Genomic DNA, 14182 nt, shown 5'->3' on the forward strand with positions numbered 1-14182 from the left:
CTTGACATTATTTATGTACCACAACGCGCCATAAAGTAGGACTCTTAAAAAAACACTCAACTTTTCATGGCAGTCATCCCATGAGGAGAAACATAGGCTAGAAAATCAAGTCGCCGGGTAATTGGCCGCACCGGCGTGGACAGATTCGCCTTCCGTCTCAGGGTATACGAGTAGCGTGCGGTATGGCACTTACGTGCGGGGAAGGTTCGTGCATCCTCGGCCTCAATAGGCGTGTAGGCTGATTCCGTTTACCGACTTCAATCAGCTGTTCTGGGCTTTGTATAAAACGTATATGACTGTTGCTACCACAATTGTACTGCGCAGTCTGATTGATTAAGAATCAGGAGAATATGAATATTCATATTTATACATAAGCGGTTTTCCATGTGCACGGTACACAGTAAAATACTACGTGGAGCGAATCACATTCCTCGAGGGGTTAAATTCTAATGCTGGGCCGTTTTGTATTCCACCATTATTTTTTGTTACTCGGAAAACAATAATTTGATATTAGGCCATCAGCCTGGGGGTTTGGCTAGTATCAAATCAGGGCATAACTGATTATAGTGCGCATGCGTAAGACATACCGCCCTTAGAGTGGTCACAAACATTTTGATGGACATTTTGAAAAAAAAGGTGATAACACCCAAAAAGCTGCCACCGCTGCAATACTATCACATATTTTCCAACTCTGGAGGTGTTTACCTACCCTAAAATCGCTATGACGATTATTCCCCTCATTTGATACCGGTGGCCAAAAATTTGGACAGAGGCTGATGGCCTATATATGCCTATTATATTTTCGAATTTCTTTGGTTATTCCACTTAGTGTAATGTTCTAATGAAAATGTTACGAAAAGAAAGAGAATTGTTATACCTCTGTCTTGAATACAATTACTGTATTTTCATTGGCATAGAACGATCACGTGTTAAGTTTGTATAACGTCATGGCACACTCCCTGTGGGATATCACGTACGTTCGGTACGTACGGTGTGAAACGCTTGTGTCGTTGGTACCGACGCTATTTTCACCATGTTTTCACACATGAGTCGGAGCAGCGAACTAGCAGACGATCAGCTGTTTCGAGCGCGCGACATATGCTTGTGAGTTGACGTTCGATTGTCATGATTAATATTGTTGTGTTAACTGCTGTTTGTTTTCCAGATTTTTTCATCAAAATCCAAAGAATCCAAGACAGAGGTATAACTTACAAAACAATTGTGGACTGCAGCTGCGTCCCTAGGAGCGCATAGCACCCCTCGGGTGTTCAAAACGTCATATCCCACATCACAGCAGTCAACAATTGTTAAACGTAAACCGATCAAGAAAACGACATCCCCCGAATGGAGGCTTCCTAAACGGTGCACATGCACACGCAGCGGCCGGGCGCATAAACGAATATCCGTCCGAAATCATATTACTCAAGTCACTAGGCATGTCGAAGCCAACAAATGATAATTTTAACACGATACACTGTGCCGTGCTCGTATTGATATTGCGGGCGGCAATAGACAAATCACAACCGTCAGACTTGGCCTCAAGTCTAGGAGAAACATGTCACTCATACAGTAACATCAGTTATTTCAAGGCTTTTGTAGGGATCAATTCAATAACACAGGTTGTGTTTGTCTTTGAAGTTGTAGTGTTTTTAATTGCTCACTTACAATAACAGCGACGTATTCGTACAGACCCGCACTTTTGAAAGAAGGCCATCCATAGTATAAAGAATGCGAGACTAGTGTTAGGGAAAACTTTGTCAGATATCACTCACTTGATTCCGACGACCAGATAAACCAGAAGTATACGTGCCAAGAAATGAGGCATCCACGAAATAATTGCATTGAGATTTAGCACAATATCAGATTTTCTTCCCAACAGTAAATGTAAACAATTTTAATAGTTATAGGTATACACGATTTCTTCAAATTGAAACAATTAAGGATTTCACAATTATTTTTTTTCTCACAATTTAGTAATGCAAACAAGACTTTGGTTATTATAGCATTTGATATTAAATAGCGTTTTACACACAAAGGAAAGAGTCAAAAGGCATGCAGTTAGAACACAAAAAGACTTTTTATAACAAGAAAAAAGACAGGGAAACTTTGTTTCTACGGTAAGGGATGTGAACCCCACTCGCGGACTACCCATTACGGACCTCTACCGTTAAGATGTGGGAGATTCATTTAGTTTCGTTAAATATAAAGTATTCTCAATACATTCTAAAAACTTAATTACAACTAAGAAAACTATCTGCACAGTTGGATTCATGATAACTATAATTTTTACATGAATCATAAATATTTGTTTTTTTTAAACACTCAGCGTTGCCAAACAAAACATATAACAAAAACGAAAACCACACACAACAGCTAATTCCTCCGTACTTCATTTTAATTAGAATTACAAACTGTCATTATCTCCCAATCGCCATATAAGACAATTCTATTCCGATGTGCGTCAATTTAGTAGCTGTGAATCGTTCTAGATGCATTAATTCCTCTAGTTAATTTTTGTCTTCTGTTGCCTACGGTTGTGGCACGCCAGCCATAGAATACCCTTGCAGCCTAGTAGCAACACACCAAGCACGCCGAACAAAATGGCGGCCAGGGAGACGTACACGTCCAGCAGATGGTACTGGATCCAGCTGAGGTCGGCCGCACGAGGGCGCAAGTGCTCCCCGCCGTACTTGCCCACGTGGGCGATCCAGTGGGCTGCCTTCTCGGACGGGATGACTGGATCGTCGCGGAGCAGACGTGAGATGTGTTGCGCCCTCTCGCGATATCTATAGTCATAAGTCAAAAAGCGGTAATCTTTAGGAACTGTGAACTCCGTTTGCAACAAAGCCATTACATTTTGAAAGACATAGCATATAGTAAGGAACATGTGAATGTCACTGCCAACGTGCGCTCACCGCTCGGGCGCGTCCCTCACATGCGAATCAAGACAATAGTAATTGTACACAGTGTAAGTTGAAAAATTGCAATGAGCAAAATTTCACGCATTAGCGCTCGCGATTACTTGCGCTTTTTCAATACAGCCAATGGACCTTTCGTTGCCAACCCGTTGCCAACTACGGGTTGGAAAACTATGGAAGGCCAACGTCGCATAAAACGTTATTCATGAGACATATTTCGATTGTTTAAAATATAGAATGTCCAAATGATACCAAATACTTAATAAAACTGCCTCTTTTTTTTAAATAAGCGTGTTAATATGCATTTTTTTATTATTATTATTATTTTTTTTTTTTTGGGGGGGGAATCTGTTGCTCTTGTGACAACCCATACGACATGGCGCCAAATGTTTACAAAAAAACAACGATTTCGGTAATATCTGATGGGATTGGGACGAGGCGAAAACAGTCTCTTCGTGGAAGTCGTTGCTCACAAGTTATCCATTTGAGGGCGCTTTAGGGCATCCCTTTCTAATTGTTTGATTGTAATTTCTGACCGCCCCTATTTTGGGCTCCAGCCCCCCTCAAGCCCCCCCCCCCCCCCCCCCCAAAAAATACCGTGAACTCGTCTGAAAAGAAAATTAAAAATTACATTGAACGAAGGGGAGACAAAAACACAATTATTGCAATACTGCAGGCTCTGTGTAATTTGAAAGCTGTAATTCGCGAAGCACGGCGTATCGTATCAATAGCAACGGAGTATAGCAATTCTATAGTTTACTTTTAATTTTATCAATATAGGTTTTGCCCTTCACCGACGTATAAACACTGTGTACTCAGTGTGTTACCTCCCGAGTGAAAGATGGAGAAAAAAAAATCACTCGGGTGGGACTCGAACCCACGACCTCCTGCTTTCTAGTGCAGACGTCTTACCACTCGACCACCGAGCTTCTAATCTGATGTACATGTACATAGCAGCGGGTACCGCATTTAACTATTCGTAAGGGATGTAACACACTCAGTATACATTGCTAAATAACGCAACGTCAAGACCTTAAGTTTGAAATGATTGATTCTTCAAAATCACAACTTTAAAAATTTGAAGATGGCGTCGACAGGTAAAACGGATAAACTGCAGCCTAATTATAATGTGCCATATTTTGATACATTTCAATCACACAATTCCAGGGGTTGAGACCGCGCAAGGCAAGATGGGAAACAACATGGTGCAGCAAGATCTCTTACCCATGGGAACGAGGTTGACCTTAAGGCAAAAGAATATAAAAACAATATATAAAAAGGGACGCCCTTAACACCAACCTGCTCCATAACCCGCGGTTTATTTTTCGGGTGTCTCTGGACCAGGTAGCTCACAGGAAATGATACATTTAGAGTTACACGCATACCTTGGATCTTCAATGACGCGGGTGACCGTGTCGTAGAGGGCGTCCTCTGTCAACGTGGCTATGTCCAACTGCAGAGCCATCCCCTTAGCGACTGCTTGCTCCATGTTGTCGAAGTGGTCACCGAAGAGGGGTATACCGACCATGGGGAGGCCGTACCAAGCCGCCTCATACATGCCGTTCAGCCCGCCGTGGCTCAACAGCGCCTTGGTGTTCCTATGAGCTGAGAGTCCAAGAATAAAACGTTCTTAAGTCTGGTCCCGAGGTCTACATCTAAATCTACACCTACATCTATATCTACACATATATCCTCATCCACACCTATACATCTACACCTACACATACATCTACACCTACACCTAAGACAACATCTACACCTACATCCACATACATCAACACCTACATCTACATCTATATCTGCATCTACACCAGTCCTACATCTACATCTACATCTTCATCCACACCTACATCTACACCTACACCTAAAACTACATCTACACGTACATCCACATACATCTACATCTGCATCTGCATTCAATAAGAAGAGTCTCATAAGCCTGTTCAGCGTCTAGATGAGGGACTGGAGTGCGGTGCTTCCAACAGTGGACGCTTAATGGTTCTACATGTGCTTTCTTTATACACGTGCAATTTTGATGATGGTGCGAATACAAATTGGCGATTAAAACAAATCTGCGGTTTAGGAACCATAAACAAATCATTCACGCCCTTTCTAAAAACCCTTTGAAGCTGCAGAACCCTTACAACAAGTTTCATCATATAAAAGGAAATCATCAAGTTCCATATTAATAACTACACAGGGTGAGTAAAACAAATATTAAAAGGAAGCCCAACTAGTGCCCCTTTTTTAAAAAGCAGTTCTGCATGTAGCACTTTCCAGATCTAGGATATTAACAAGCTTTCTGTTAGTAAAAGAATCATTTATATCGCTCATGTACTATTCCAGTTATGGAATTTTGAAGACAAACACCATTTTGTTTAACCTTTTCCACGGATCACATTTAAGGTACGTGATATTTCAGTAAAAATTAAACCATGTCGTATCCTGAAAATGATATCAGAATAATCTCATAAGTCTCTTGTGTAGCCAAGTACAAGGCAGGGCACAATTACTCTTTAGATTATAGGACATGTTATTTTAACATTGGAAGCAGCATCTAGTTTTTTAAATAAATGTCACGATAGGTGCCCGTTATCATGGTTATGAGTCCGCACTGATGTGTTTTTTGATATTTTTTTTTTTATATATATGTTGTTGTGCTGAAATATCACTAACCTTTATTGTGATCCGTGGACAAGCTTATATAAACGGTGTTAATGAACACAATTCCATAACTGGAAAAGTACATGAGCGATTTCAATAATTGTTTCATTAAAAGAAACTCATTGGGCTTTCATATCCTGGATCTGGAAAAAGCGCTATATGCAGACATTCTTTTTAAAATAGGGGCGCCCCTTGGGTTCTTGTACTCACCCCGTAGACAAAAATTCGTGACGTACATATTTCAATTAATTGCCTGCACAGCAAATACATACTTTTGTTACTCTTCGCTCACAAAGCTGCAACTCACAAAAGTCACCTAAAAACAAATTTGGCCTCCTGACTCCATCCATATACCTTCGGTTCAAGCTATAGAGTGTGTTTCATCGAACTTACCCATTATCTCCTGCTGTGGCATCCATTGTACAACCTTCGTGTTGTTCCCGATATGCAAATGCGTAACGCTGCCAGGGAAATGCCAGATGACGCGCTGCTTCAGCTTGGCCAATCCGTTGGCGAACATCTGAGCCTGCGCAGATTCCACCTCCTTCACGTGACTACCCAGCGTGAACAGAACGACGCCTTCGTTGGCGTCGTCCAGAAATGTGTGCTGTTCCACTGAAATCTGAGTGACAAAAAGGCCAAACGTTTTAAGACCAAAAAAAATCCATGTGTACGTTTTCAAAATGCGTTTTACTTTGCGCGTTTGATACCCAGAGCTACAAAACAAGAAAAAGCTGCTGGGCAAACCAAAGACTCTGACACTCGATCAGACAATTGATCAAGGCCGCACACATGAAGCCGCTATCACTCAAATGAAAGAAGTGGCTGGTGTACTGAACTCAGATATTCCTGACATGAGTAATGTTGCCCACGTCAAATAAATGTCACAACGTACTGTGGAGGATTCCACTCATTCTAACTAATGATGTGCATCGGGTCGAGTTGACCAGGCCAAACCGACCCAAAACATTAGAGATATAAACCGAATCCGAACCGAAACCGATCTTAACTCCCTCAAACCGACCCGACCCGACCCGACAAAAAAATAAGGTAAAACCGACCCGAACCGACCCGACCCGACCCGATCCGAAAAAACCCCCGAATACCTTGCTTGGACAAAATGATCACTTTTTTTGTGCCTGCCCTTACCCACGTGGCATGAATTCTTTTGCAAAACCATCGTCTCTCTCTCTGTCATACTCAGTTGGTTGATCGAGAGTAACTCCGCTTATTTAACAAACGCATGGTATCATCACGCGGTATCATGAAAACTGTTACAATGTATCTATTTCACTGTCAGTCCCATCCGACTGGAAAAATAAATACCGTGGGAACTTGATAGTGCACTCGGTGGCCACACCACACAATGGACTGCGGTCACAGTGACTGTCAATAATATTGCATCACCTCAATTTCGGTTTCTTTCGGTTTATTTCAGGTTTTTTTTCAAGATATGGCTAAACCGACCCGACCCGAAAATGAAATTGCAAAACCGAAACCGACCAGACCCGACTGAAAAGATGGACAAACCGACCCGACTCGACCCGAAGTTGGATTCGGGTCGGTTTCGGTTTCGGTTTCGGGTCGGGTTTGCACATCATTAATTCAAACGATGTGAGAACTGTCCGGCACACCGAACAGCGTGCCGGAAGAGTGACAAACCCAATTACTGGGAGATGTGCCAATCAGATCACCGGAAGGACAACCCCCACCCATGTAGCCAGACCATCGCGTTCACGTTCTTGCAATGAGGAGGGACCAGCAGGGAAACTTAAGGTCACGCTCACGCACACCAAAGCCTCTACAAAACAAAATGTGCACGCCATTCAGCAGCATGTTGACAGTGACCAACTTGAGGAGCAGTTTGAAAACTTAACTCTCCATTCTATTTTTGTATCAAACATCAGCGTGACAGAAGATCCTGACTCACGCAATGAAGTCATAACTTAAGTACAGGTGACACGGGACAACACTCTCGTGAACATACGCGCCAAGATAGACATTACAGCGCTGGGAAATATCCTTTCAGTCCGTATGTTCAGACGCATGTATGCTGGCAAACTGGATGCCAGTGGATTTCAAAGAAAAGACTGCGTCCGAAACACATACAACCTTCATGGCGTATATCAATGGGACCAAAATTCCGCAATATGGGTCGTTGCAGCTGCCGTGCAGATATGATGGAGGCAAATGGGTGAACACTGAGTTCTACATCGTTGAGTCAGAGGGTCCTTCCATAATCGGACTTCCAAGCTCGCGTGACCTCACACTTATCACACCTCACTGCGTGATAAACCGATAATTTGCATATGGGACTTCGTCACCACACTACCCGCAGTCGAACGGGGTGATTGAGTGTACAATCCAGACAGTGAAAAACGAGCTCAAGAAGGTTGAAGCATTCGCAGACACCGGTAGATAGTGTCATCCCAAGCCCTGCTGAGCAACTGGAAGGAAAATCCAAGCAAGCCTACCACTTTGCATCCGTAACACGTCCGCTCTATGGGATATTCATGATCGCCTACAGCAACGGCAAGATACACAAAAAACATACTACAGCAGACACAAGCATGACCTACCAACACGCACTGACACCTAAACAATCTGTCCGAGTGCAACATCATGTCACAGGACACCCGCAACAGTTGAGCAGCAATATCAATAGATACCATCTTACCTGATCAGCACACCAAGTGGCGGGATGCTTCGCAGAAACCGCCGTCAAACTCCACGATCGCCCCGGCCACCCCAGCCAACCCAACCACCCCCACAGGAAAGCTAGCCTGCATCACGAAGTGTAGACAACAAACATTCACAAGGCAAACCGCATCAGCATAACCCCGACAAGGAACAACCGTATGTCAAGCGGTCTGGACGCGTCGTGACAAAACCGAACAGTCTATCATTGTAATCGGTCACACACTATCTCACATGTCTGAACTATATAATAACAATCTCTGAAACAAAGGTTCTTAATTTGGAATTTTCAAAAAATTATGAAGAAAGGAAATCCTAAATTGACAGTTTTGGTCAAAGTGTCAAGGAACATTTCACTCCTAGGCCCCCCATGAAATTGTTTTTTTTTTTAGCCAACCCAGAGTTAAAATTTCAAATTTGATATGTTTGGTACAGTTAGAAGTTAAGACATCGGACCTCTTTATGATGGACTATATACAACAGATGATCCTACTAGAGGGGTGATGTAACATATCCGCATTGAACATGTACACATGTTAATGTTCCGCCAACAGATGGCGCTCTCCATAACAACCTACCATTCCACGCTTCTCGAAAAGAGACTAGGTATGTTGTGTCTAAATAAAACACAGGAGTCGAGTCCGAAATAATTCTCCTCTGTTCAACCATTTTTTTCTAAGACATTCAGTCCCGCACTCTTTATACATGCGAACGGGATATTCCATAGACCACACTTGACTGACGGGTCTCACCTTTTCGTTGGAGGGAAGACCCAGCATGGGTGAGGCAAGCATCACAGTGTTGGGCTGCAAGGGTCGGGCGAACTCCAGCCCAAAGTCCCCGTAGAACAGCAAGAGCTGAGCCTGGGCCAGCATCTCCGCCATCCGCTTCTCCGGGCTCAGGTTGTACTTCCTCTGCAGATCCTCAAACCGCCAAAGCGCGACTCGCCTTGCCAGACCGATGACGACGTAGCGACAGGTGTTTAGGATGCGCTGTGGCAGGCTCATCGTGTCGGTTAGACCGGCCTGGCGCTCGGGAATGTAGGCTGGGTGGTTTGGAATGCCATGCCTGCAAAAAAGAATGGTAAAGTGACATACAGCATGGCAAAAACTGCAGGAGAAGAAAGGTGCGGTCCCACTCAAGTAGGTCAGACAGGAAATTATGTAAGAAGTTTGTGTACCCACCAGCTTGCCTTGGAAGGGGTGATGCCTGTTCCGCTGACCAGGACAAATTTGATTCCCAACATTTCAGCTAGCAGCGGCTGGCAATCAGACAAATCGTCCCCGATCAGCAGGTCAAAGCTCTCCTCCCTCAGCGAGTGGATTGTCGCGTTGTCCCCCAGCAGGCTATCGCACTCGCTCCATAGAAAGTTGAACAACTCGCGATGACCCTGATATTCCGCGGAGTACCTTAGCCTCAGGAGGAATTTCATCGCGTTCACCGCGCCCCTCAGCTCCCCACGCAGAGCATGTCGAGACATTCCTCGTAAGTTCCGTTCTCGCTCCTCCGCCGTGTACAGCGAACGATGCACGGCGAACCTAAACATGTCAGCCCCGCTGGCGTTCCGCCATTTTGTGCAGCTGTCGCTAAGGAGGAAGGTGACGTCATGTCTGTTCCTGACGAGAGCTGCGGCGATCTTGGTGCTGGTCAGGTGATGGCTGCCGCCGTCTGAGGCGGTGTAGTAGAGAAGCTTCAGTTGCGTCTGTTGGACCGTCAGTGTGGACTCGCATTGTCCACCGAGTAAAAATATAACTAGCAGAATAACTAGCTGGTGAATCCTTATGTCGGGACTCGTCATTGCGTCATGCAGATGATATTATTCTGTAACGAAAAAGGGACATTTTGGGAATTGATATGAGATCTGGCCACCTGAAAGGATTATGGCAATGTTCTACAAACGGTTGGATGAGGAACGTAGGACAACCACGCTGGACTTACTCTTCTGGTCGGTTGGCTAACGGACAAGTAACCTCATTCTGAGCATTTACGGCGACGTTTACCAAATTACCCATAAAGAATTTGCTGATGTTTTTAGTCTCACTAGTTTCACAAGTTGGACTTGTCTAACTGTCTAAGGGTTCACCGTGAAGAGGATGGTTGCATGAATGTTTACATTGAAGCACTTTCCTATAATGAAACCTTACAAGTTGTTTCCGGAACCGTGATCTTTTCGTCATTTAAATGTTATTGTGTTGGTTTGATGAAGACATCATAGTCAACCGCTAAGTGACCATTTGCTCAATATCGAACTTTTTGGGGGCTACAGCGTATAGTACATAGGGGAAGTTTCCTCATAAAGAATTTAAAAATCTGGAGCAACAGAGACTAACGAAGCGTCCTTCGTAAAATTAGTCACAAACAGTTACCGGTACTGAAGCGCAGATGGGTATTAAACGTCTATTTTAAATTTCCATTATTATATTTAATATCCTATGCCTGGTTTGTGGAGGCGTTTTATTTTGTACGATTACGCAACGTTCTGTATATTAACGACCAAATGACAATGGTTTTATTTTAGGTAAATTTTAGCTACCCGTACAATTGATAGGAACGGGTAGGATACTCTGGATTCAAAATATTTTTATTGGTGTTGATTGCATCAGGTGCAATAGCCTGTAGCATTCTGCGTGAAAAAAATGCTGGTCCTTATCGCTGGTCGCGTTTCAAGTTACTGGTCACTGTAATAATACACGTTCAAATGCTTCAGCTTGAAACTTTCTTTGTTGTTATACAAGGTGAGTAAAAAAAAAACGAAACCCAAATGTCGGGACCATAGTCTTAGTGAAGTTCTACATGTAGCAGTTTCAAAATCTAGGATATGAAAGCCCAATTCATAAGCGATTTTTTTAGTATTAGAATCATTTAAATCATCCATGTACTTTTCAAGTTACGAAATGCTAAACACAACTACCGCTTTAAAGTTCTGTCGACGGACCACAAAAAGGTACGTGCAATTTCAACAAAACAAAAACAAGTGACACACATCCCTATGTGATTCGTTTTCGTTTTGCTGAAAGAACGCACACCTTTTTGGTGATCTGTGGACAAAACTTTAAAACGGTGGTTGTGTTTACAATTCAGTAATTTAAAAAGTACATATATGATTTAAATTATTCTAATACTAAAAGTAAGCTTATGAAATGGGCTTTTATATCCTAGATTTTGAAAGTGTTAAATGCAGAACTTTACTAAGAAAATGGTCCCGACATTTGGATTTCGTTTTTTTTTACTCACCCGGTAGTACGTACATTCTTATGCATTTCACATAATTATATCTAACCAACAGAATATTGTTTCTAACATTTAATGTCAACATTTGACATTTTGATCTTCTTTTTCAAGAATTAACAGAAACTGTGCTTTGTAAACGATCACTGCGCTGGTATGAACAAGAAGAAAGTTTGTAATTGTTTGTAAACTAAAAGGTAAGTTTATGTATGTATTTAGTTAAAGCCCAAACGTCTTGAATCGAGAGAGAAGTAGTAATCTGGTGTTATTTTGTTATGGCTTTACTTTGAAAAATGTCATATCGCCATGGAAACAAATCAAATCTTTCAAATGACCATTTTCCTGCGATGTATCTATTAATCTGCATAAAACTGCAAATATTAAATTAAATTTAATATATAAATTATTTAAAATGTTGAACTTTAAATGAGACATTAAAACTCCTGAACCCCAAATAGAGATTGGTTGTTTCAGATAGATGAGAATTTAGTTTGAGTTCGAGTAACGCAAGTCCATGAATAAAACAAAATCCAATACGCCCAATTCACTATAAATTGTTATATTGTGTGGTTAGATACTGTAATTTCATTGCCCTAGAACAGCCACATGTCCAGTTTATAAAAAAAATGTATATTGCATTGCGTTCATTGCGCGCGTTTTGCGTGTAGAACTTGCCTGGGCGCTCGAGACTGACAACTGCAACCGCTCAGCCTCATGCCCGGTGTCATATGAAAATCCAACTCCTATGAAAATCGGACTCCTTTTCCCTTTTATTGGCTAATCCCTCTCACGTGACAAGTCACTCTCCTATATATGCCTATAAATAGGCCTATTATTAACTCACGCAAGCGCAGTACTACGAGTCCGTATTTCATGGAGTCGGATATTCACGCTACACCGGCAGGAAAGCCTGCAGTTATTACTACCTAGATCGCAGTGATTTAATTTATTTCTCGCACAGTAAGTTACAGCCATTGATCTGTTTTGAGTCATTGGCACGATGTAACAAAACGAGTGTTGACTGATGTTACGTGTGATATACCGTTGTTAACACCCGAGGGAGCATACTAGCACCCGAGATGAACGGCTTTGTAATAACAGTGGCAGTGGCAGAGGGTCAGTTATGATCAGAGGGTCAGGGGTTCGAATCCAGCTGCTAGCTATACGTCGCAAGCCACTCCATCCTCAATTGCCTCTCTCCACCCAGGAGTACAAATGGGTACCGGCATTAGCATCCAGTCCAGGGGGAATAAAAATATTCTCAGTCGTTTCATGCCAATGAAACCGGAGATAAACGCTGGCCTGATAATGGGCCATATTGGCTCGGGACAGACTTTACTTAGTATAAGTATGAGATGTTTCTATGGGTATGGATGAGACGTTGCAATCAACGCATAAAAAGAGCAAAGGCCTATCGTTGAATGAACATTTCCAATATTGAATGATGACGTTAATTGTTCGGTGAAATTCAGAAAATGTGTAATTGTGTCCCTTTTTTAATACATGTAATAGTTTTCCCATACTATTTCTCAAGTTGTCCATTCTAACAGATTTAATTCCATTCATAAGCGTGCGATTAAAACATTTCGTGTAAGCAAATCCCGTTTTGTTTGTTGGTTTTCAGTTCAGCCCCCAACATGCAAATTTGACAGAAGTATTCATTTTCAACAGCATTTGCATATTGCTAATCGCCACTTGTATTTGTGACGTGAAAATCAGTTTCGTTTAAAACAACCCCTACATTTTCGTTGGCTCTTTATAGGTTAATGTTCACAAACTGCGTTGTCACTTGTCTTTTTTATACAATATCAAAGTATTCAATACAAATTACTGCGATGATAATGTACACGAATCATGAATACACGGATGGAGGTCTTCTTACCGTTTTGTAGCTAAATTCCTAACGTCCGCAGCTAGCTTGGCGTGGTTCAGCTCATCCGTACACCAACTGGACGAAAGCCGAAGGAAGTGCAGGCTCATTACACTTGTAGGCCTTTATGTAGCAATCACTTTGGCATAAATTAAGGCGTTGTAAATGTTATGTAGTACTAGGTAATAAAGAGCGGGAACCAGCCGATAATAGCTCGTAAAATAGGTCCCCCGAATAACTGTAATACAATGCCTCTACCTCTTACTACCAGCACAAGTAATTACGATTTTTGGTTAACAAGCAAGCAAATCTGTACAATACAAATGAGTCCAATATTTACAAGAATCGCAAAACAAGTTGATTATTGTTTACCGGGTCTCTACAAATATGATAAGGAAATCAAATTGGCATTTATACATTTCTAATTACTAATCGGGAAAAACAAACATCAATGAACTACATAAACAAACAACAGACAGGATTATATACATAAGAGTGGACTGACACAAGAACTTCACTAACAAGGGAGGATGACAGATACACAGAACGGACACCATATCAATCATGCTCCGTATGGTTATAGTATTAAAAGATTAGACTTTACACCAAGTGAATACAGTTGTGTCCATGTCAATCAGGGTGCAACCTTGTATTAAAATTTCCATAGACACTAGTGCTGCTAAATGCCCATACTTCAAAATTCTTTTTTAAATACTCAGAACTCTCACAGGTATTTAAGCTGTACGTAAAAATGATGATCAACATGTCATCTTTCATTTTCTTTTCATTTTTTTGGTGGGTTGAC

General features: G+C 42.0%; 1 protein-coding gene across 1 annotated transcript; it reads right to left on the reverse strand.

Annotated features, from left to right (window-relative positions):
- Nucleotides 1-1859: 1859 nt before the first annotated feature.
- On the reverse strand, nt 1860-13500 carry LOC119735452 (2-hydroxyacylsphingosine 1-beta-galactosyltransferase-like). The gene is made up of 6 exons (XM_038209151.1): nt 13390-13500; nt 9464-10100; nt 9032-9347; nt 5976-6204; nt 4304-4523; nt 1860-2786 (listed from the first exon to the last, which is right to left on the reverse strand). The coding sequence occupies exons 2-6, from the start codon at nt 10075-10077 to the stop codon at nt 2504-2506; spliced, it is 1662 nt and encodes a 553-aa protein (XP_038065079.1). The 5' UTR covers nt 10078-10100; nt 13390-13500; the 3' UTR covers nt 1860-2503.
- Nucleotides 13501-14182: the final 682 nt, after the last annotated feature.

Source organism: Patiria miniata, unplaced genomic scaffold (assembly GCF_015706575.1).
Source record: "Patiria miniata isolate m_02_andy unplaced genomic scaffold, ASM1570657v1 HiC_scaffold_29, whole genome shotgun sequence".
Lineage (NCBI taxonomy): Eukaryota > Metazoa > Echinodermata > Asteroidea > Valvatida > Asterinidae > Patiria > Patiria miniata.